Source organism: Chlamydotis macqueenii, chromosome 14 (assembly GCF_036417535.1).
Source record: "Chlamydotis macqueenii isolate bChlMac1 chromosome 14, bChlMac1.mat, whole genome shotgun sequence".
Lineage (NCBI taxonomy): Eukaryota > Metazoa > Chordata > Aves > Otidiformes > Otididae > Chlamydotis > Chlamydotis macqueenii.
The window spans coordinates 17,588,539-17,612,336 of record NC_141569.1 but is presented as its reverse complement, the minus strand read 5'-3'; the positions used below and the strand labels follow the sequence as shown (position 1 = coordinate 17,612,336).

The following is a 23,798-nucleotide window of genomic DNA, read 5'->3' as shown; positions in this document are numbered from 1 at the left end:
CGCCGCAGCGGGGCGGCGGGCAGGAAGCGGCGGCGGTGCCTTCCCGCCGCGCTTCTCGTCGGGCCGGGGGCTGGGGCGCGGAATGGCCGCCGCCACCGCCGCCGAGTAGCGCAGGGCCCGCGCCGCCGCTGCCGCCGCCGCCATGGGCCGGGAGTCCAGGTGAGGGCAGCGGAGGACGCCGCCGCTACGGGCAGGCTGGCTGGCGACGGGGCTGGCGGCTCCCTCGAGTGGCGGCGCGGTGCGAGCGGCTCCGTGGGGGGAACAAAGGGCGGCGGCGGGTCGCCGCGGCAGGCCCCGGGCCCGGCGCGGGAGCGAGGAGCTGGCTCTGAGGGCAGGGTCGGGTGACTGGGGGCTCTGGGCCGGGGTTTAGGGAGCTAAACCTCCCTGCGGGGAGCTGCCGGGCTCCTCTCCGCCGTTCTGAGCGGCCGGCGTGGGTCGTGGCCGCGTGTCCGGGCCCCAGGCGCGTTGGGCTCGGCGCGGGGCGGTCGCGGGGTACGAGCGGGGTGCGGGGTGTGAGCTCGGGTCCGGGGCGAACGGGCACCAAGCTCAGCCTCCCTGAGCCCTCCTGGCCTTTGCTGGCGTGTTATAAAATAATAGCAACGGCATAATTAGCCAGGTGAGCTTTTTTACCCGGGTTAGACGGTTTTGCTCGTATCTTTTTAAGTTTATGCAGGATCACATATCTTTTGTCCTCTCGCAGCCGATATAAACACCTGATTAGGTGTTGTAACCCACTCAGCAGTAATGTGATCCTGTACTTTGTGTGTTTGGGGTCAAGCGTGTGCTGCCAGATGATTTGGAGCTGCTCACACCTACCAGGCTTTAAGCCAACTCTGGAATTTGCAAGTGCTGTTGTGGTGCTTGTCTCCGTCTCTTAGTTTAATCTAACCGTCAGATTTTAACACTAAAACTGTGCCACAATAATCCCTACAGGCAGTTGTCCCTACACTACAACAGCTTCCTGGATCCATAGCTGAGATTTACACTGAGAGAGGCAGATGAGTTGAAATTTTAACCACTGCCTGGTGTTCAAATTAGTGATTCAGCGAAGAGCTGGGTACTCCCGCAGATATGTCTAAATTAGTTTCAGACTGGTTAGCGCAGTAATTGTCGTCAACAGGACACCGTTAGAGACTCAGGCTGCAAAATCTCCTAGGAACTGAAAGCCAAACTGCTGCCAGTCCAGCTAGCAGGACTCCCTTGCTTATTGTTGTTCAGTTTCTCTTCTGGTAATAACAAGGGGGTTTTTTTCTGTTTAGGCTAAAAAAATGTAAAAAGTGGATTTGAACTTGTATTAATTTTATATTTTAATAACTAAAAAAGTTTTAAAAGTGAAGAAATTGTAAGAGGTTGGTAATGGTGGGGGGGTAGGCTGCAGTTGATATAAATAAATGTTCAGATTAGAAATCATATACTCAGCTCTATTGCACACTGTAGAAGAAAACTCAAAAAAAAATTAGAAAGTTTAGGAAGGGAGAGAGGTATGGAGCAGATGCCGTGGTATTCTGTGACAGCAATGGGAAAGAAATTAGAGATACCTAATGCTGAAAGAGGTTCTTTGCATTCAGCTGTACTGCTGATAGGCAGTATATGGATATCATGCTGCTACCGTACTGATTCCAAATGTACATGATACCTAAATATACCAACACGCTGGAATAAACTGTATTATTTTTAGTGCTGATGCTGTTGTAATACAACCCTGTGTGGCAATGATGGAAGGGAGGCGGGGGGCTTGAGGTCTTGCCTTCTCTGCTTCTTCCTGCTTCCCAAGCCTGGCTACTAGGCTAGTCAGGAGAAAGAGTCTGCAGGTCCTGGGCTACAGGAGGGTAAACGAGGGAATTATTCTGGTGTGGTGAAAATCAGGAATTGGAGGAAGGAAGAGGAGATGGTCACAGTTGAGGTCCCTCTGCGACTCATACACTCAGCAGAAGACTTTCTGGAGAATTCGTAGCCCTACTCTCTCCCACAGTGTGTCTGGGATAAGAGAGCATTAATGAGTCTCCCATCTCCACTGCACACCCTTCAAGCCTTGCTAGCTTCTCAAAGCTTCTGTTGTGATGTTTGATGATGTTACATAATCTCTTTTGATGTCAGCATTGTAAAGGCATTGACCATTGCTGTGTCACATATACTCAGGGGTTTATATTTCTTCAATTGCAGTTTGACAGCTTTTCCATTGAGCAGAGGTAGAATTTACCTAGCTTACCGTTGTAACTCAGCAACTGAGCACCACACAGCTGCTCGCTCACCCGCCTCTTCCCTGCTGGGATGGGGTCAGAATTGGAAAGGAAGAAAAACTGGTAGGTTGAGTTAAAGACAGCTTACTAGGACAGCAAAGGAAGATATAATAACAATATTAATATATATTATTAATAATATATACAAAACAAACACAATTTCTCACCACCTGATGAACGATACAGCCCTCCCTGAGCAGTGACCATGGAGCGGAACCGAGATCAATCTTGGAATGATCCCAAGCAGCAATTTTGGAACAGCGATTTGCTGAGAAAGATAGTTACCCACCAACCAACCCCACTTATATACTGAGCGTGATGTCTGTGGTATGGAGTCCTTCCCTTGCCCAGTTTGGGTTGGCTGTACTGGCTGTACCCCTCCCAGCTTCCTGTACCTGCACATTAGCAAAACCTGGGAAGCTGGAAAAAGTCCATGATCTCTTAGCAACAGCTAATAACATCAGTGTGTTACCAGCTTCTTCACATACCAAATCCCACACTAAATCCAAAGCACAGCAGCTACTGGGGAAAAAAAAATCAAGTCCATCCCAGCCGAAAGCAGGACAGTATCCACTCCTTATTCTACACCATTTACGTCATGCTCAGGTTTCAGACTTTCCAGTTAATCACTACCACTTTTTCTATCTTTGGACATAAAGCAACAAGTAACAGTTTTATTTGTGTGACAAATTTTGAGATAGCTTCAAAGAGTCTCAGTGGATTTCTAAAAAGGAAATTGTTCTTGATGTTTTAATGTTCTCGTGATGTGCTTGTAGTAGTACTCTAAAACCAAAGCAAAAATATGACCAAGTAATCCATCTGATTCCAGCATCTTTAGGAGTATACGTATGTTAGTCAGTTTGGCAAGAGGATTGCAAACGTTTAGAAATTTTAACAGTCCAAGAAATTAAGATAAATAATTCTTTTTGGCCTATCTACCTAAATATGACAAATATCATTCAATTGCAAGTTGTTCTTATGCTCATGTTCATCTTTCTTTGTGAATTGACGATGCAGGCATTATCGGAAGCGCTCTGCGTCACGTGGACGCTCCGGTAGCCGTTCTAGAAGTCGTTCTCCATCTGATAAAAGAAAACGTGGAGAAGACAGGCGCTCTAGAAGTAGAGATCGAGAACGTAGACGTGAGAGGTCACGCAGCAGGGACAAGAGAAGGTCTCGATCACGTGACAGAAAGCGTCAAAGGTATGACTTATCAGTTCCAATCAAAGTAGATAAAAATGCCTGTCATCTGAATGTTGATGTTCTTCCACTATAATTAGTTGCTTCACTGGTCTTCGTCATAGATTTTACTATGCTTAATGTTTTTGCTTATTAAATGGTTTCTAGCTGCTGCTCCTGGAGTTTGAAAGCTCTTACTTGTCTTGATGATTGATGGATTCCTCCTACAACCTGTTCCTCAATAGCAGGCTAAAATTACACTATGATCATGTGCTAAATAAATACAATTTTGCTCTGTGGCAGACGTTCAAGAAGTAGAGAAAGAGAACGGAGCCGAGAGAGAAGAAGATCCCGGAGCCGAGAGAGGAGGCGCTCGAGAAGCAGAAGCAGAGGTAGACGGTCTCGATCCTCCAGTCCAAGCAAGAACAGGAAAACAGAAAACAGGTATTTGTGTTCTCTAATTACAGTCAATGTCATAGTGCCGAGATATCGTAAAACTATTGGTAACACGGAGGGACTCATCAGGCAAAGCTTTGGTTTGTAGAACAAGGAGAATATTATGTGAGTGTACCGTTACGATCTTTTCCCATTGCTTAATGATTCTAACAGTTTGTTGTTAGAACATTTCTGTAAAAGAAAAAGATTCAAGTTATGGCAGCTGAAAAAAGCAGTTAACTTTAAAGTTAAGACTGAATTTCATTCTGAAAGTTTTGTAGTCCTTCATTGTTATCTCAGGTTCCAGTATCGATAAGTAGTGTTTTGTGTCCCAACATGTATGCTCAAATTAATAAAATACAGGTGCTCTCTAGCACAGGCGGTATGTTGAAAAATAACTTCCTTTAAACTTGTAAATTAGTGGACAATAGTGTGTTTTAGTTACCAGATTTGCTCCAGTGCAGTGTTCTCAGTGATGTGCTGTATCAGTTTCTTTCTCAGATAAAGCACTTTGTATCTTTGGAAACACACAGAGTTTTTAAAAAATGCTGGGGATCTATAAACAGCATCATGGTGACATCCGTAACAGGAATTTCTAACCTGTGAAGTGCCACTGGTTGTGCTTGAGCTCAATGTTTCATCCATTCTTTACACAAAAGACGTTCTAAAGATGTAAGCCAATAATTTTGGAATTTGCTTTTTAAAATTATCTTTATGCAGGAAAAATAAAGTATGTGATGTAATACTGTAGAGAAGCTCAAGAAGCCTGCTTTGGTATAGCCACCACCTGTTTATCTGCTGTTCGTGGAGTTCTGTGGGTGTGCTTACGCTGCAGTCAGTAAGGATTTGACAAGCGCTGGTCTTAGGGGTTTACAATCGAATACCCTGTCCAGTGAATAGACTCAGTAAAGAGGTGAAGCTTGGACTCTTTTAGATGATAACTGTAGAAAGATGTCAAAACTTAATAGAGGTCATGTTTTTTTAAATCTATTTTAATGGAATTTTCAGATATAATTACAAATCCTGCTGTACTGTAAAATGAGTGAGAAGTTCGTAAGTTGTAACAGCAGTCTGTGTAAAGAATAAGCAGGTTGTTGGCAACCTAGAAATTGTGAGAAGCTGGAATCATAGATTCTTTTGGAAAAAGCGTATGGTTTGTATTAGAATAGCCCAATGAAAAAAGCTTAATGAGATTTAATGGCTAAAGTGAATTTTACACTTCTTATCATGAATTCGCACATGTTTGGTTTGGGTTAATTTTATTTTTTTTTTTAATTGGAAGCACGTAAGGATAACAAAATCTGTGATAAAATAGTATTAAATGCAAGTCTGCATGTTACATTTGAGTTACATTAGTAGCTTTTCCCGGGAAGAGGTGTTTTTGTCTTTCAGCCAGTACTGTATGCTCAGGGGGACATTCAAAATTCCATGGCAGAATGCTAGATCACTTTACCTTTCTCTAGAATTCAACAAACAGGAACTTTTTAATCTCTCTTTTCTAACTGCTGTCTTCAAAGAGGTGTAAAATAAACTGCAGAACCACTAGAGTATCAATTCTAAGTGTTCTGGAAACGAAGTCTACAACTTCCCCCTGTAAAGAGATGAGAAGAACAGAACTAAAGCATGTGAATTGGTGGATTGCAATAGATTCTACATTTCTGGTAGTTAAAGGGAATATTTCCACAAAATGGAAAGATTCTCTGGGAGGCTGTGTGCTTTGTAAGGTATTTGAAAACATAAGCCTGTACAGGATGTTCATAGTTCTGTTTCTATCCGGCACATGTGTATCCCCACCCTGAGAAAAGCTGTAATGTTCTAAGAAATATTTGATCTCACCTTTCAGGTCAAGATCTAAAGAAAAAACAGAAGGTGTGGAAGTTTCCAAAGAAAAGAAAAAAGACAAAGACGACAAAGAAGAAGAGAAGGATAAAGATGCTACCACAAATACTGTGGCCACTGAGGTAAAAGCTTTTAATATTTTTAAATTTAAAAGATAGAACTTAAACTAGGAATTAAGTTAGCCATAGATTACTGCCTTAACAAAAGAAAACCTGTTATTGAAGCTGGACAAAATCTCCACTGAATGAGGGAGTATTCTCTTCAGTAACAGAGACTCCTGTCACGAGGTGTACTTCCAGTTCTTGGCATAAGAAACATTCTTCTCAGTTAAGGATTTTGAACTGTTTAGACCACAAACCACAGAGAAGTGTGAAGAGTCTCTCATTTTTCACATATTAGGTGTAAATAGAGGAGCTGAACATTTTTTTTGCCTCTGGACCCAGGCAAGAATCAAAGAACAAAGGGAAACTCACTTTGCCTTGTTCCGTGGCATGAAGATGTGCCTAGATGAAGAATTCCCAAACCAGCAGTTTTACCTAACTCTTCGAAACCAGCACGTTGTTACTAACCCTCCTTTGTTAACAGCTGCTGCACTGCCAGTGAGGGCTCCCCAGGCATAAACCAGTCACAGGCTTTTGTACTGGAAGGACTTTGGGAAGTAGAGAGTAACATGATAATTCTTTAGTCTTTTATGAGTCAATGGCTAAAATGAGTTGAAACTCACTGGTGTGAGTTACAATATATTTTCCTAGTAAATAAAGGAAAGTTTAATTAGCTATTATCTTAAAAAATATATACCAGCTACTGTAATGAAAAATAAAACAGTTAATTGCATTTTTTACTTGAAAATGTTACAGTTGATGTTAGTATTTTTCATTTACTACTTTTCTGATAAGTTTGTGCATGTCCAGTCTTCTACGGCACGCTTACACAACAGTTAAAGTTGTTTGAAGAAGCATAGTCTAAAGCCAGTGGCCATTAATTTTCACTGCTTGGTTGTGTTTTATCATAGAATTTTGATCAGAACAAACTAGAAGAAGAAATGAGAAAACGAAAAGAAAGAGTGGAGAAATGGAGGGAAGAACAACGCAAGAAGGCTATGGAAAACATAGGAGAACTGAAAAAAGAAATTGAGGAGATGAAACAGGGGAAAAAATGGAGTTTAGAAGATGATGATGGTATTTAGCTTTTTATATAAACACTTAAAATGCTTTTGTTCCTAATAATATTTTTATTACATTATCTTTAAAGCATTTAATTACTTTTCAGAATGTGAACTATAAAATAATAAAGCCTAAATCTGGTCATGGCTTCAAATGGTTTAAGATACAATTGAGATTAACTAACTAGAGGGATTTGTATGAGGAAAAATTATACATGATATAATGATATATATCATATTTATTATATATAGATCTGGACTGTAGTTATTTGGGTAGACTAATAATGTAACACATGTGAGCAGTTTTCTCTTTCCCTGTCTGTTTCATTCCCATCTTTCTTGCTCGTATTAGATGATGAAGAGGAAACTGCAGAAGGAGAAAAAGAAGGCGATGAAGTTGAAGATGAAGAGTTGGATCCTTTGGATGCTTATATGGAAGAAGTAAAAGAAGAGGTCAAGAAGTTCAATATGAGAAGTGTGAAGGGTGGAGGTGGGAGTGAAAAGGTAAAATAACTTCCTAAGATTCCTTATCTTTGTCTTTTAAAAATAGCTTTGTGTTTTAATATCAAAATGGCTTTGGGAAGAAAGTGCAAAAAAGCAAGAAGTAAGTTAGATGCATTTAATGTCTGTTTGCCTTACCTTTAATTTCTTGGTGTTTTCATCAAGCTGTTTTATCAAGCATTATTCTCATAAAATTTCACTGATGGAAGTATAAAAAAACCCCAGCATAATGCATTCAGAAGTACAAATATTCTGTATATTGTGTACAGTATGGTTTTTTGTTTATGTGATTGCACAATAATGTTTCTTAACTGTTTTTGTAGAAATCCGGACCAACTGTTACCAAGGTAGTAACTGTGGTGACAACCAAAAAGGCAGCTGTAGAGTCAGAAAAGAAGAAAGGGGAGCTCATGGAGAATGACCAAGATGCAATGGAGGTAATGGAAGTATCTTGTAAGTGAAAGTTAACGTTTGGAAGAAACATGAAAGAAGTAGATGAGAGAAAAATTGAGATGTTTCTTAAACTCAGAATGAGTTTTCAGAATCTGAATAGTGTCTGATAGGCTAAGGAGTAACTGTTGCTTCTGAGCAAAGTTCTATGGAAAAAAAAACGGAGTCTCTCGGAATACCATTCATACTAATTTATAAATAAATTATAATCTATGCAGTATTCCTCAGAAGAGGAGGAAGTTGATCTTCAGACTGCCCTGACTGGCTATCAGACCAAGCAGAGAAAGCTGCTAGAACCAGTGGATCATGGAAAGATAGAGTATGAACCCTTCAGGAAAAACTTCTATGTTGAAGTACCAGAACTAGCTAAAATGACTCAAGAAGGTAAGGACAAATACAACCAGAACACCTTGGGCTATATTAAAGAAAAGAATGACGGGTTTTGGTCTGCAAAGAAACAGCAAATTCTTTTGGAATATAAAGAGCTTTTGGAACAACTTGGTGTAGAAAAATCACTGAATCAATTCAATCATTATTGCTGGTAACTTCCTATATTTATATATGAGGCTATTGAAAAATGAGTCCCACCTCCTGTATTTATGTGTAAAAGGTTAAAAGCTGCGTTTCTGGTGGTGATAAAATTAGTATTTCATGTTCAGGGACAGATCAAGAGTATTTTGATCAAGGCAGTAGAGAAATGTCAAGTTTGACTCTGTTGTAATGCAAACTCTATTTCAGAGGTGAATGTGTACAGGCTGGAGATGGAGGGAATTACAGTCAAGGGAAAAGGCTGCCCCAAGCCAATAAAAACCTGGGTGCAGTGTGGTATTTCCATGAAGATTCTCACTGCCCTCAAAAAGTAAGCACGCACTTCATGAACTATATCATGCTTGATTTTTCTCACTGTGTCCTATCATGTGTTTATGAGAACCTTTTCCTTTATTGCGTAATGCAATGTGCCCATGCCTGTAGATACTACACATGTAGTTATCGGTGTTTATCACTCAGTATTGATCTGTTGTTGTGAACTGTTCCTTCTGCCATTTGTGTCCTGCTTTTGCTGCTCATTTTAAAGGTGTATTTTTGAATGGCACTGATATGTGCATGTAAATATGAATATGCAAAATTTTTTTGCATGACTTTGTGATTCACATCTGTCAAATCGTATTTTCTTCTTAAAATATCTTTTTTTTTCCTTTCTTTAAGACATGGCTATGAAAAGCCCACTCCCATTCAGTCCCAGGCTATCCCAGCGATTATGAATGGACGTGATTTGATTGGCATTGCTAAAACAGGAAGTGGAAAAACTATTGCATTTCTGTTGCCCATGTTCAGACACATTATGGATCAGAGAGCGTTAGAAGAAGGAGAAGGTCCCATAGGTACAAAGCTTTTATTTACAAAATTACTATTTAAATAAATAAAAACTCAAGTATATGCTTTAGAAGGTTCTTCAGTTCTTCTCTTGCTTATAGGCAGGAATGCTTCCATACTAAGGCCCAGTAATGAGTGGCTTTTTTTTTTATGTAATGGTCCATGTGCTGTTTAGTGTTGTGTATGATCACTGTGCTATCTAATATTGTTTCAAGAGCACTTGTATGTCCATATATCTGGAAGGGAGACATTACTCCTTTTGGTTTTGAAACTCTGACCAGATTTCCACCCCGTCCTCATTCTGTTTTAATTCTCTTTTTCTTAAAATGACATTTTAAAAAATACATGTAAGTTAATTGCTGTAAACATCATTACAGAAGATGAATTTTTATTGTATAAATAACAACATCTCTTATATTACAATGTATGATGAAAACGCTTTGCTTTTCAGCTGTCATTATGACACCTACTCGCGAGCTGGCTTTGCAGATTACCAAGGAGTGTAAGAAATTCTCAAAGACCCTTGGGCTACGAGTTGTCTGTGTTTATGGAGGAACAGGAATCAGTGAACAGGTACACAAAAGATATACCTTACTTGTCAAAAAACTCTTTAACTTTATTAGTTAATGTAACTTTTGCAGTGAATTTAGTTCCTTTCTCTTTCCCATAAATCCAGTGCATTTGCAGCCTTCGTTATGGATTTTCTCTGTATGAATGGTAGTAATGCAAAAGCTTAAGCATTTGCATGTAACTGAGCCTTAAACATACTGATCATCTTGAAAATTCTCAGTTATGGTCCCTAAAAGGTTCACACTGTTTCTTTTTATGTGTATACTGAGCGTGGAAGTAATTAAACTATTAGTGGGATGTCGTAGTTTGAAAGTTATTGAGAAGCAATACTTTTATGAGAGTTCCCCTCCAGATAATAAACGCCAGAAAATGTTAACTTTGGTTTATTGCGTTACCAAATAGTGCATGTTAGAGTAATTTAGAAATTAATTTCGAGGGGTTTTTTTTCCTCCTCTGTTTATGGAAACAACAGGAGTGACCATCTGTGTTGGAACATGGTTTGTTTAGTATCAGTTCTCCCCGGTATAACATGTGATATTTCTTATAGGCCCTTAACTGTAAAGAATTCATATCCTCATTATAACTACTTCAAGTGTTAGTAACTTAGGTTGTCAGAGGTTCCTCTTTTGGAAAGCATAGTTTTCCAAAGACTTAAAGAAATTACTAAGAAAAATCTTTACATAAACAATTCACATTAATAGAACAGCTGTGCTATAGTGTTGTTTTCTTTTTTTCAAGGTGATATATATTTAAAAAAAAACCCACAAAGCAAAAAAAAAACCACTCTAACAGTTTGTTTACTATGTTTTAAAATCAGATAGCTGAACTCAAAAGAGGTGCTGAAATTATTGTTTGCACACCTGGACGCATGATTGACATGTTAGCAGCTAACAATGGTGAGTAGCAAACCTTTTCCTATGGATAATTTTTTATATTTGTTGTGTAATTCTAACAAATTCAAAAGATCATGTATTTTGATAAATGGTCTTACGGTATTTTCTGATATCTCTTCAGGCTGCACTGTCTAGCTATTGAGACTATATAGCACTAATAATAGGTTTAATCATGTATTGGTTTGACTTTTTTGGAGAGGACAGGAAATACTACATTCTTGAAGAGTTTCTGAGAATGTTAATCATTGTTAAACTTAAAATGTGCTGCTCCAATTTTTTTTACTTCAAGTCATTTAGATAAAGGTTATATAACAGTTGATTTTTTTTTTTTGTCTCCCCATTGATCTTTTATTTTTGTTAGTGTAGCTCAGCGTAAGAGCATCTGACTCTGCCTTTATCTGTTGGTTTTAAAAAACAAACAGACAAAGAAGCCCTCCCTAAATAACTGTTAAAAAGTAGACCTGACCTTACATCCAATACTCAGATTGATTAAACTGAGCCACTGCAGCTTTAAGAGGTTTTGTCCTAGTGTAACCATTGCATGCTTATTAGATAAAGTTTTATTATTAAATTATTCCACATCAAAACCTCTACTAAACTGTTGACATTATTTAACTTCTGTGGAAAAAGTACCTTCAAGACATATAGAACTGGGCTTCCAAGACTTAAATCGTCAAAGGTAGGTACATTAATGCTGTTCCCAAGTAATTTTACAAAGTTGTTATTTGGGGATGAAAGTCTTAAGATGTTAAACAGATACGTAGATTTTAAGAAATATTTATTTTGTTCCTTAAGTATGAATTCTGTATCTTAAAAAAATGCAGCGCTAAATCTCGAAAAAATAAGTTGAGGATTCAGCTACAATTTGCTGAAGCTGAAAGGACCAAGTTCTACTGCCGTTTGACAGATACAAGTCTGAGTGATAGTTGTAGAAAACGTCAAAAATCTGTTCCATTTTGAGAGCTTTTAACAGTATCACTCCCCAGTTGTTTGGAACAGAATGTGTTCATGTTTATACCATTTGAGAATATGATTCTTAAATCCTTGAGTTAAATCCTTCTCATGAAAGGGAATCTCTTAGCTGTTTCTTTGGGAAGGGTGCTAATTATCCTGTCCATCATAATTTCAAAATGTTCGCATATATACAACTTGCTTATTTTGTTTTCAGCTATCCCAGAGTTTGGGGTGGTCCTTAATTTTAAATTTAGTAGTGTTACTGGGTAGGTTTTAATCTTTGTATATTCATTTTGAAAAGACAGCTTACTCTGGTTTATGCATATTAATAGCAGTTAGCTAGAATTAGTACGTTTATCCTCAAATAGTTATTTCTAGCTCCAAGGAAGCATTATATATGTATAAAAGGAATTTTTCTGAGGCTGCAACAGTTAGCACTGGACTTTGCCTTCCACACATGCGCTGTAATCTCTAATATGTTTTTTTCTAGGTGGCGCTGTCAGATAATGGCTGATGTGGCTCCTTGCTTCATCTCAGTCTTAGTTTTATGATGTGTTTTGGCGAGGGCAGTTTTCTGAATTTTACAGGTTCTTCTGGCCCTATGATGGTATGCAAGAGAAGAGTTTGACAAAATTAAGGGCCTTGTGCATACTTACACATTTCCCAGAATGTATATGTGATTAAAATGAGAACATTAAAATTCACACTTAGTGAATTTTTTAAAAAAATTAATTAATGTGTTTGTTAGAAGATAGTGAGACTATATAACACTTTTAAAAAATTATTCCTGAGGGAAACTAGATTTCCATTTGATTTTGTTTCCCATGTGTTTTTTCCTCTCCTTTCACAGGTCGGGTGACAAATCTCCGTAGAGTCACATACGTTGTTCTTGATGAAGCAGACAGAATGTTTGACATGGGTTTTGAGCCTCAGGTAAGTGATGGCATGAGTAGTACTACCACAAGATATTGTTTTCCTTTAAAAGGGTTTTGCAGTGCTATGTTATTATTACACTGCAAATGCGCATTCAAAAAGATGTGCTACGTATGGACAACAGTTTAAACTAACTCTTTGACTTTTCTGTTATCCTCACATGCTTTGTTTTCAATAAATTCTTATATAGCTTGGAACGCTATTTTCCTCTAATACACTATATTTTTTTACATGCTTGTTTTGGATACTTGTGGCCATGTCGTAGCCCTGTGTAATCCCTTGATGCAGGTGTTGTATTAGTACTTGTAGCCTGCTTATTAAATTTTTGATGTCTCCTGGCAATGTCCTGCAGGAGACAGGAACAAAATGTTGGGAGATGTTGATGACAAATTATTTGCTGGCAGCTTTGCCGAGGTCTCTTTCAGTTGTCATCAGACTATTGTCCTCCAAAGCAAGGAAAACGCCTTTATTTAACCTCGAGTTGTACGGTTTCTGCTGCAGGTATTAAGATTTGTGCTGGGCTGTTGCCACGTTGCATACTGCTGCTCAACTTCCTACGAAGTCCAGCAAGTTTTGCCTGTCTTCCAATGCCAGCACCTAAGTCCCGTGAGGAAATTTGTAAAAAAATACTTTGTAGTCTGTAGCGCGGATACCACCTGACTTTAAGGATGATAGCCCTATACGTGTACGAAGTTCAGTTACAGCACTGGGATATTAACAGGGAATGTTCTCTTAAACCAGGTTATGCGCATTGTAGACAACGTCAGGCCTGATCGTCAGACTGTCATGTTCTCTGCTACTTTTCCCAGAGCTATGGAGGCATTAGCTCGGAGAATCCTAAGTAAACCTATAGAGGTGCAGGTCGGAGGCAGAAGTGTTGTCTGCTCTGATGTGGAGCAGCATGTTGTGAGTATGGGGCATCTGCCTCGCTTACATTCTCATTTGCTTGCAAAGTATTATTTCCAGCAATATTTAATATAAACTAGTATACCCACAGAGCTTTTATTTTTAGTTTGGTGACTTTATTAAACATGAACTCAAAATAAACTAACACCCTAATCTGCAAATGCAATGAGATCACTTTTTTTTTTTTTTCTTTAAATTTGGGTTTTAAACCACTAAGCTCAACAGCAGTTTTGCCACTAGCTGTGGAAATGGCCTGAAAAAGTAATTTCCTGTTCCTGATTTTTATGCACCCTGAATGTGTTTAATGACTTAAGATACAAATTATACTCTTTCTACTTTGCTTTTGTATGTCTTTTCCCAGATTGTCATAGAAGAGGATAAAAAGTTTTTGAAGTTACTGGAGCTACTGGGACTCTATCAAGAGAAGGGATCGGTTATCATATTTGTAGATAAACAAGAACACGCTGATGGATTGCTGAAAGATTTAATGAGGGCCTCTTATCCTTGCTTGTCTCTTCATGGAGGTAATCTGCAATCTTAAGGATTTATATTAACAACTCCAAACTAGAATATTGGTATTCAGTAGTTACAAAGAGAAGTTACTTAGTTCCTGTATAGTACTAATTATTATTTCTTCATAAGCAGGTTTCACTTTATCATTGGGAAAGCTATTTATCTCTTAATTGGAAATAGACATGATAGTTTTTAATAATCACTCTTTATTGCTCCCTGTGAGATCTCATCAGATGCCAAATCTCGTCTCTGTGCAACAGGAGTGTGACTGAGAGTTAACACCTCTCAGGGAATATTACTAACTGCTTGCTATTTTAGAGTAGTGAGTGCCATTTGGGGGAATATTATGTGATAATTTTATTTGAGATTCCACAATAATAGCAGCTGTTGTTTCACTTTTCTGCCATCAAACAGTAATATAACAGAAGTAGTTTAGTAGCAAGAAGAAGAAGAAGAAATCTCTTTAGAATATTCTCCATCCCAGAGTATTTTAAAACTTTCTATATATAATACTCTATAACAATAATAACCGATAAGTACAAAACCACTGTTCATTTAGTGCAGCAATGGAAGAGGAAAAATATTCTCATTCTTCTGAGATTTCTGTTGCCTTTAGAGAACAGTCAGAGCCTCCAGATGAGGTCTCAATTGAATAAAAGAAGTCAAATAGAAAACCATATTAAAGAAACTTTTGAGGATCTTGGTATGGGAAAACATCTTTTTGTAGTGGAAAACGAAAGGTTTTGTTTTTCTGGATAACAGACTAAGAGATTTATTATTCTGGCTAATGCATTTTGCCTGTAAAAGTGTGAATGTATTGAAATTTTATCAGCTGTTGGAAGTTGGAGGGTGTTTTGACCTGTGTACAAATTCTTTTGGCTCAAAGCAGAACTTTATAGTTAACTGTTCTGTCTGATTTCTTGCAGGTATCGATCAGTATGACAGGGACAGCATAATTAATGATTTCAAGAATGGAACTTGCAAACTTCTGGTGGCCACATCAGTAGCAGCAAGGGGCTTGGATGTGAAACAATTGATGCTGGTGGTCAATTATAGCTGTCCCAACCATTATGAAGATTATGTGCACCGAGCAGGGCGAACTGGACGAGCAGGCAATAAAGTATGTATGATCAGTTGCCTGTTTTGGTTATTACTGAAAATGTTTCCTTATTATTTATTGATTGATCAAGGTGTTCCCAAGGCATAACTACAGAGGCAGTAGTTTAAGTTAATCGGTGGGAAGAGAGTTTTCCTTTAGGGTGCATCTAAAGTTTTTGAGTGATTGCGTGAAATAAATTCTGAATTTTAGCACTATGAAAGTTGGAACATACATGTTCTGATGTATGAATGTTCTTTTAAATCCCATTTGTGGCTGAAAGTTTGGGTGTTTTTCACTGTTGGGAATGTGTCCTACTACATTTATAAGATTTTATTTTCCAAACTTTTAATGATGACAAGATTGACAGGAAAGACTTCAGTTTCTACCATCTGTGGTTGATTACTTCTGTATCAGCTTCCTGGGAAATCACATCATTCGTTTTACATTCCCGCTAAAAAAAGTTTATGTATTAATATCGTGGTTACTTTTATTGACCAGAACAACAGCATTTGTGCAAGGGTGCTTCAATAAATTTAGAGATAAAGTGTCTTTAGAGATTTTCTTTATTATCTTTTAAATTAATTTTGACCAGGGGTATGCGTATACATTCATTACTGAGGATCAGGCACGGTACGCTGGTGATATCATTAAGGCTTTGGAATTGTCCGGGAATCCAATTCCTACAGATTTGGAGAAGCTCTGGGCTGACTTCAAAGACCAACAGAAAGCTGTAAGTAATTCTTTCTTCTGTAGTGGGCTTTGGGCTGGGTTTAATGCGTATGCGTGTGGGTCCAGTTGTACGGCATACGTACATAAGTCATCTGACTGACATCACTGAGAACACATATGTGTGCTCAGGTAAGTGCGTGTTTTCAAGATTGGGATCTTGAAAGTCATTTACAGGATTGCTCTTGACAATTTAAATATTGTCATCTGCTATGTGGTAGAGGAATGCCCAATGTGAAGGGGGCACTTTGGTTCTTACCAAAATTCACATAAAAGATAATGAAGTTCTTTCACAGAATTTGTATTATTTATAGAGCTCTCAAGAGGATCCTGCTTATGCCGAGAAGAATGACTTCGGAGTTTTTCCAATATAAAAATGGGAGGGTTGTTTTTTTTTTTTCTTACTGCATTTGAAAAGCTTTTAAAATGTATACTTACCTAAAATCCCAATAGTGCATTGTTTCTATCTGCTGAATTATCATAGCTTTTTAAATACAGTTTATTGTAAAATACAGTTTTTAAAATTTAAAGAGCTTTCTAAACATGTTAGGATTTGCTTTTTAAAATAAATAGCTTCAAAATTATTTATATAATTTTACAGTTATTTTATGACTATGGGAATTGGGATTTTGAACTTTTCAGTATGAAAATATATGTTTTTTTTTTCAGGAGGGAAAGTTGATTAAAAAAAGCAGTGGATTCTCTGGCAAGGGTTTTAAATTTGATGAAACAGAACAGGCTTTGGCTAATGAAAGAAAGAAGCTACAAAAAGCAGCTCTTGGCTTGCAAGATTCAGATGATGAAGATACAGCTGTTGATGTAAGCACCTGAAAATCAGATTTAATTTGCTTAAGGATTTCCATTGTATTTGTTTTTTCCCCAGTAGGTTACATAACCTTCTTGAAAGTTGTAGAACTTCCAAGGTTCTGCGTTGCAGAATGCACGTATTTTTGTTATTCAGTGTCCTATGCTACTGACTTAATTAGTTAACTTCCATTAGTAAATCTGTATGTATTCTTCGATACAGAAGATATATACCTATGAAAATCAAGATCTATGAAGATCTTGAAAGTCTTTCTGATTTAGTAGTACTTAAAATAATACATGGGAGTTATGTAAATATCATAGGAATTCTTTTTTTTTAATATTAATCTTGCATAAATGAAATAGAGCAATTGTCCTCAAGTACAAACATGTTTTTACTTGCAGTGTCTTAAAGAAATTCATAGTAGCCTTTTCTATTTCTAAATCCTTATGAGACTCCTTTCATGATGTTTTTTAGACTCCTTTTCATGACCTTGAAAGTAAACACTATGTTCAGACTGTTTCCTGATTATTAGACCATCTGTTCCTTTTGTTGAGGAACCTTCTGCCGTTTATACAAAATGTATTTCTTTAAAGCATGATAAGATTATCTAATGGTAAATGCAGTGACCTAATAGTTGTTATTTTCTTTAGATCGATGAACAAATTGAAAGCATGTTCAATTCAAAGAAAAGAGTGAAAGACATGGGAACACCTGGATCATCAAATGCTCCTACACCGTCAGCTGGGAATGCAGAGAAGTTGGAAATTGCTAAAAGATTGGCTCTAAGAATCAATGCCCAGAAGAATCTTGGAGCAGAGGCACAAGTATTTGTCCCCTTCCACTTTAAGGTCAGGCTCTTTACAGAGCAATTTTTTTCCTTTTTTTTTTTTTTTTTTTTTTTTTTAAATACAGATTTTTCAGTGCTTTGTTCTGTGGTTGCCATTTTATGTAGTGTTTCTGCACACTAATAACATACTGCATTATTTAGTTCATTTGTGCTGGGCAAACTCAGTTATAAGTTGTAGGATATATCTGAACCAATATGATAATAAATTTTAATACAGAACTGGAAATGCTTTATCTGCCCTGGCAAAGAGATTGTTCATTACTGATAAAACTGCACAGTTAGGTTTTGTCAGCTTTAGCAAGAGTTGCAGAGCATCTTTCTCTGCTGAAGCATGTGATATATAATCCATCTGGATTTAGGTTAATGTGGTCTGGAATGTCCAAAGGCATTTTAAGCTGAAGATACAAAAGGACCAGTAAGATCTTTTCCATGCAGGTGTGAGGGAAGTTATGGAGAGAAAGAAAAGAATAGAAAGAGAAGTCTGGAGAATGTATTTGTTACGGGGACAATTATATTACATAGAAAGCTTTAACGAAACCCGTGTTGGTTTATATAGGACTTCTTTGGGCTACCTTGTTCTCAACATGAACCTATTTTTTTACAGGATGTGATGCAGCAGGCTACAAATGCTATCCTGAGAGGAGGCACAATTCAAGCTCCTACTGTATCTGCCAAGACCATTGCAGAGCAACTGGCTGAAAAAATCAACGCTAAGCTCAATTATGTACCCATAGAGAAGCAGGAGGAAGAGAAACAGGACGGAGGACAAAATGAATCCTTTAAGAGATACGAGGAAGAATTAGAGATCAATGACTTCCCACAGGCGAGTAACCATTTTGCTGTAATCAAGTGTAAATGACCGTTACTTAACAAAGCTACCTTCATAGCTTAGACTATGATTATACCAATAATCTACTAGGTACTTTCTAGTATTACTTTCTCGTAACTTCATTGTCTAAATTAATGGGATGCATTTATTATAATGAAGTATTTTTGAGGATACTGTAGAGATTTGGGACAGTTTTTACAGGGTTCTGAAAAAGAACTGGCAACATTTATTCCTTAGGCTTTATTTACGGAGATTTTTAAGGTTCACTTACTTTTGTCTTTAACTGATGAACTGTGTAGAAATAAATAGCATTTATGTTGTCAAAGGGAAGTACGTGCAGCCATTAACAGTATATGTTTGACTATTCCTGCACAAAAAGTGCTAAATAAAATACTTGAGTGCTGCTTCAGAAAATCATAAAAAATTTACAAGTTTTAAACTTTCATGTAGCAAAATGGAAAGTCTTTACTGTGCTTCAGTAGTACTGTGCATCGATTCCCTTTTCTCCCTTTTCCATAACTTTATCTTGCTGACATATGAGGCAGATTTTTTTTAAAAATACACTTGCACAAAAATAACTGGCTAAAATGTCAGTCTATATTTTAAGAGTAGAATGCCATGACCGATATTCACAGTGCAGTGTTTTTGTTGTTTGGCTAAAATCTCAACTAACCTTTGGATTGCCATTTTGTATGATGGCTTTCTCCATGTTGATCCTCCCGTATCCTTTACCTTGCAGACTGCCAGATGGAAAGTTACCTCCAAAGAAGCGCTGCAGAGAATCAGTGAATATTCTGAGGCTGCTATTACAATCAGAGGAACTTATTTCCCTCCAGGCAAAGAACCCAAGGAAGGAGAACGAAAGATTTATTTGGCTATAGAAAGTAAGTATTCTTTTTATAAATGTTTCAGTTAAAGATACGAGTCTATGTTTGCAATTAGACATGGAATCTCTGTCATCATAGTGTTTGGATGCTCAGCTACAGACCCGCTGTCGTTACTTTTAAATTACTAAAGAACACTCGTTTATCTTAATACACTTTGTCAAATGATCCATGGGGATCGCTTCTCCTCAGAAGACGGACCTGCCAGAGAACAGCAGCAAATGTGTATGGAACCAGTTTGGAGGAGAGGGAAAGAGAAGAGAAGAGGAAAAAAAAACAGATCAGAATAAGCACAGAGATATCTGTGTCACTGTGAAATAAGGAAGAAAATGGAATTTTGTTGGTTTTGACTGTTAAATGTATAAGAAATTATGCCAACTACTACAACAAAAAGTTTGCAAATCTCATGATGGTTGAGTACAGTTTTTCTCAAAGAAACCTCTAATCTTAGGTATCTCTGAATAGTGTAATTTGTGACTGTTTCAAGTTTCTTCCTTAAAACAGAACGCAGTCTGGCTGTGGCAGTCTATACAATACTGGAGTGTTCTTCAGCAAATAGTTGAGGATATTCAGCAAGTTTTACAACGTTTCTGAAAGTAGCCAGCAATGATTATTCTGTAGGCTTCATATAGAGAAAAATGTTTAAGATGGTAATATTTTTTTTTGTCTTCAGGTGCCAATGAACTGGCTGTACAAAAAGCAAAGGCAGAAATCACACGACTTATAAAAGAGGAGCTCATCAGATTGGTGAGTGAAATATCCAGAATGCAGAGGGGAAAATGCCTTAATTTATGCTTTATGAGATTGATTTATACAAATATTGATGCTCTGGCATACATTTTCATGAATATTAGGGACTGGAGCCTATAGATCTCAAAACCACTGTTTTATTGAACAGCCTAGAACATATATTACTGTGTTCAGTCAGCCAGGCATACGGCTGTTATGCAGCCAGCAGATGGAGATAACACATTAACAGAGCTTTTTCACTGAAGACCCCTTAAAGAGTTAGGTCCAGGTAAATTTCCTAATTTCAGCACCATCAGGCAGGAGGGAGGAGAACTGTTACCCTCACTTTAAATACTTGGTATGGGTTCAGAGATTGGTTTTGCCGTAGTTTTGCAACATACCTAGCTAATAATCAACTGTGTCCAACATACCCTGTTTTCAAATAAGCTACCTTCTTCAGAAATCATCTTTTGAGTTCTCTGGCTGAAGAAACCTCGACTTTCTCTAGAAAAACCTTCAGTGATACTGTATTAGACTTGACAGTGTCTTTGGCTTTTTCTCTTAAGTAGCCTTTCAAATCAAGAGTCAGTTTCAGTGACCCTGCTGAGCCTTTATTGTTAGTTTTGTTTGTTTTTCAAAATACTTGACCTCCCCATGAAAATATTTTCCAAAGGAAGGAGATTGCTAAGGAACTGCTTATTTACATGTAATGCGGATTTTCTGTTAGTGGGGTTTTACTGCAATTCATTCATCCATTTTCACTTTTAACTGTGATTATTCTCTCCTTTATTTGCAGCAAAACTCATACCAACCAACCAACAAAGGAAGATACAAAGTTCTATGAGTATTTGGAGTTATCTGTCTGCCCGTGGCTGGTGCGTGAAACTTTGTGGCTTCTGTTATTTTTGCTGTTTACACTGCTTATTGTAAATTAAGAATTTTTTTATTTTGTCTTGCGGACATTTTTTAACAGAAAATTGATACTTGCTGAAACATCTTAATTCTCTCCACTACAGTTATCAGTCTTAAAGCAGAGCAGTTTTGGCAGAGCATGATTTAATTTAAAAGTACAGTTTATATACTTTTCATCATAAAGAATATAAAATAAAACAGATTTTAATTTTCCTGACGGACTATACTGTTAAGTAAATTAAACAACGTTGGGATTTGTGTTGGAAATTGTTAGAATGTACCTGCTTTATATTGTGGGGGTGGTTCACGCCATATCAGTTTATACTGGAAAAATGATTAAACACCAAAATAAAGGCAGGATTTTCTCCTGATCCATAGCATCTCTCTGGCTGGTTCCACACACATTCGTTCCCTGTACAAATGTCCCCCTAAGGTCAGAGAGTCTTGCAGTGGTCAGAGTAGAGAATTTTATCCAGAAATACTTGAGGTCTAGTTTTAAGATCTTCTTATCCTCTTCGCGTCCCATTTTGTCTTTATCGTCCAGGTAACAGAGTAACTCTTTGGGGTTTTTGTAAAGTGAAATGTTTTGTAGTATGAAAATAGTTTTCCTGTTTTTTTTCTAAACATTGAAATTTTAAGATTTGATTTTTTCTCCTCATTCTCTGACATAAGAATGAAAGCCTGTTTAGTTTAAAAATAAATTCTCAGAAAGAGAGAGAAACCTCTTTTGTAATGAAATGTGACTTTGTCACTTTTTTATAGTGTTCTTATATATGCATTGAATGTGATTCTTTCCCCCCTGTTAGGACATGGCTTTAAGTAAAAATCAGTAATGATATGTATGAGTGAATTCCACAAATACTGACTATCATTGCAGTCAGTAAGCTACTGGGACAGGCAAGACCTTTCGTTTTGAGGTCTCACCCCCATAACCATTAGTATTCGTGATGGACACTTACTACTCTTAAGCGTTTAACTTTCCTGTCTACTTCTCTGGAGTCTATGTGGTAGCAGTTTGAATCACCTCATTCCAGCAGCTGCAAGACTTTCAAGATGATGACTTTCAAAAGGACTTTTGTAGAATGCTTTTCTTACCTGACACGTTGAGAAGAAATGTGTCGTTTTAAACAGCTGTGTACATACTGCTTTAACCCTGGTGAAGACAAATCATGCAACCTGCATCGTGGCTGTATAAATTCACAAGGTCTATTCCCAAACTTCAGGTAATTTAAATGACCATTTCTGTTTGCATACAACTGCCTGTTACTCTTTAACATCAGTGTACATTATTTGCAATTCAGGAATGATGATACCACCTTAGCAGTATACATTTAGAATAAGAACGCCCAATACTTGCCCATATTAATACACTGAGTAGAACAAAGAGAAGAAGCACACACAATAAATAACACTTCTGGAAATTTAAACCAGAAATCTCAGACTAAAGCCCTGTGGTTCCCTTCCAGTACATCAGGTTTCCTTTGGTTAAGTACTGGGTTTTGGTATGTTTCATACAACTTGTGTGTTGGATTGTCTCGCCTTTTGACAGCGTCCCCCCAGAGGAGTGACAGATGTTGATTTATTTAATGAAGAGTACTTCCAAGTTTGGACAGTCTGACACTTCTTTTAAAATCTTGTTTCAAAATGTTCATACATATATATTGGTATCTCCAAAAAAAGGCATGATGGAGACATTTTTGTGATTTCCAGCTTTGTGCTGTTGGATTTCAGAGATGCAGCAATGTATAATCTTTAACTTCCTGGGGTTTTTAAATGCAATGTCAATATTCCTATGTTTTTTAAATTCCAGCAAAAATAAAAATAATTTCAATGTATATTTTTCAGAAACTGTCTTTCTGAATAGCTCATCTGTTTTGTGCACTTACATTGCTTCTGCGTTTTTTTTTCCTGTGACAGTTAACCTTTTGAGTGCTTTTGGAGAAGAGTGATGTGTACAGTAACTTGTGTTTGTGTTTTTCTGCTAGAAATGCAGTGAGATGCAGCTCAGACTCAGTTAAGAGAGTTGCAGTGAATGTGTTTGGATACGTGAAAACAGGAGGGAGATGCATATAAGCCAGAGCAGAAGAAACTCAAATTAACAACACATAAGGGAAAAAAAAACCTGGAAACAAGATGAGAATAAAAGCTGGGAGAAGACACAATTAAGTAATGAAAAATGTTCTATTTAGTTCTTTCCAAGTGTGTCCATGGATATAGACAAGTTCTTTATAAACATTGCCATTTGGCTGCTTTCCAGGGAATCTGCCCTGCACAGATTCCTGTTGCCAGTTGTTGGAAGAGCACAGGGATGCTTTATTTCTTTTTTTTTTTTTTAATGCACATAAGCAGAGCTTGTTCTGTTATCTGCCCAAGGTGATACGCTGCCAGCTTTCTAGGTTGTCTTAGGCTTTCAGTGCTTGAGTAAACAGTGGTATTTTGGGTGGAGAAGTGATACAAGTATTGGTTCTGGATCACGAATGAGTTTTTGTTTGTGTGTCGCAGTAATGCAGCGCTGACCATGCAGTGGTGGTGAAGGGTGATGCTCTGGGGGTGTTGCCGTTCTCAGTGAACGGGACACTGGCACTTTTAGGTGGCAGTGAAGCAGGAGAGAACTGCTGTGTAGGTCAGGGTCTGTGAATCTGGAAGAGATGGTGAGCACCGGGAGCGGGTGGAGGCAGAGAAGGGGAGCCCTGTGCGGCTCTTTTCCCTGGCAACCTCTGCCACAGCCTGAGGTGCCGGCATGAGGTCTGCATCAGCACACCAGGCTACTCTGTATGCACATGATGGGCAAATGGGCAGAGGTTTCACTCTGTGCCCTTGCCAGGAAAACAGGAGATGAAGCCTAAATCCACCATTCTGGATGAGAAAAAAAAAAAATGCATAGCAAGATGAAAAATGTGTGCAATTACAGTTCAGAATTGTATACTATCCTAATTATATTGCACATCGCTGCCACCCCTGGTCCTGTTAAACGGGCAGCTTAAGGCCTACTCCGCATGTTAGTCTTTATGCTGT

At 37.9% G+C, this 23,798-nt stretch overlaps 1 protein-coding gene across 2 annotated transcripts; it reads left to right on the top strand.

The window, feature by feature from the left end:
- The first annotated feature begins 38 nt into the window (after positions 1 to 38).
- On the top strand, positions 39 to 22,618 carry DDX46 (DEAD-box helicase 46). 2 transcript variants are annotated; one of them, XM_086758720.1, is made up of 24 exons: positions 39 to 159; positions 3,258 to 3,443; positions 3,723 to 3,863; positions 5,698 to 5,815; positions 6,706 to 6,871; positions 7,208 to 7,359; positions 7,680 to 7,793; positions 8,025 to 8,190; positions 8,545 to 8,665; positions 9,013 to 9,188; positions 9,632 to 9,753; positions 10,568 to 10,646; positions 12,448 to 12,530; positions 13,272 to 13,436; positions 13,798 to 13,960; positions 14,876 to 15,069; positions 15,641 to 15,778; positions 16,444 to 16,593; positions 17,233 to 17,430; positions 18,034 to 18,252; positions 18,998 to 19,142; positions 19,816 to 19,889; positions 20,668 to 20,746; positions 21,590 to 22,618. In XM_086758720.1, exons 1-23 carry the CDS (start codon positions 143 to 145, stop codon positions 20,713 to 20,715), a joined length of 3,135 nt encoding a protein of 1,044 aa, XP_086614846.1. In that variant the 5' UTR covers positions 39 to 142; the 3' UTR covers positions 20,716 to 20,746; positions 21,590 to 22,618. The 2 variants fall into 2 exon arrangements, with proteins under 2 accessions (XP_086614846.1, XP_086614845.1); XM_086758719.1 differs by having other exon boundaries at positions 20,668 to 22,618.
- Positions 22,619 to 23,798: the final 1,180 nt, after the last annotated feature.

Excerpts from the sequence above, each read along its gene's own strand:
- DDX46 (XM_086758720.1), top strand. Across the intron at positions 3,444-3,722 it reads CGTGACAGAAAGCGTCAAAG|ACGTTCAAGAAGTAGAGAAA; the intron begins GTATGACTTATC and ends GCTCTGTGGCAG. Across the intron at positions 19,890-20,667 it reads AAGAGGAGCTCATCAGATTG|CAAAACTCATACCAACCAAC; the intron begins GTGAGTGAAATA and ends CTTTATTTGCAG.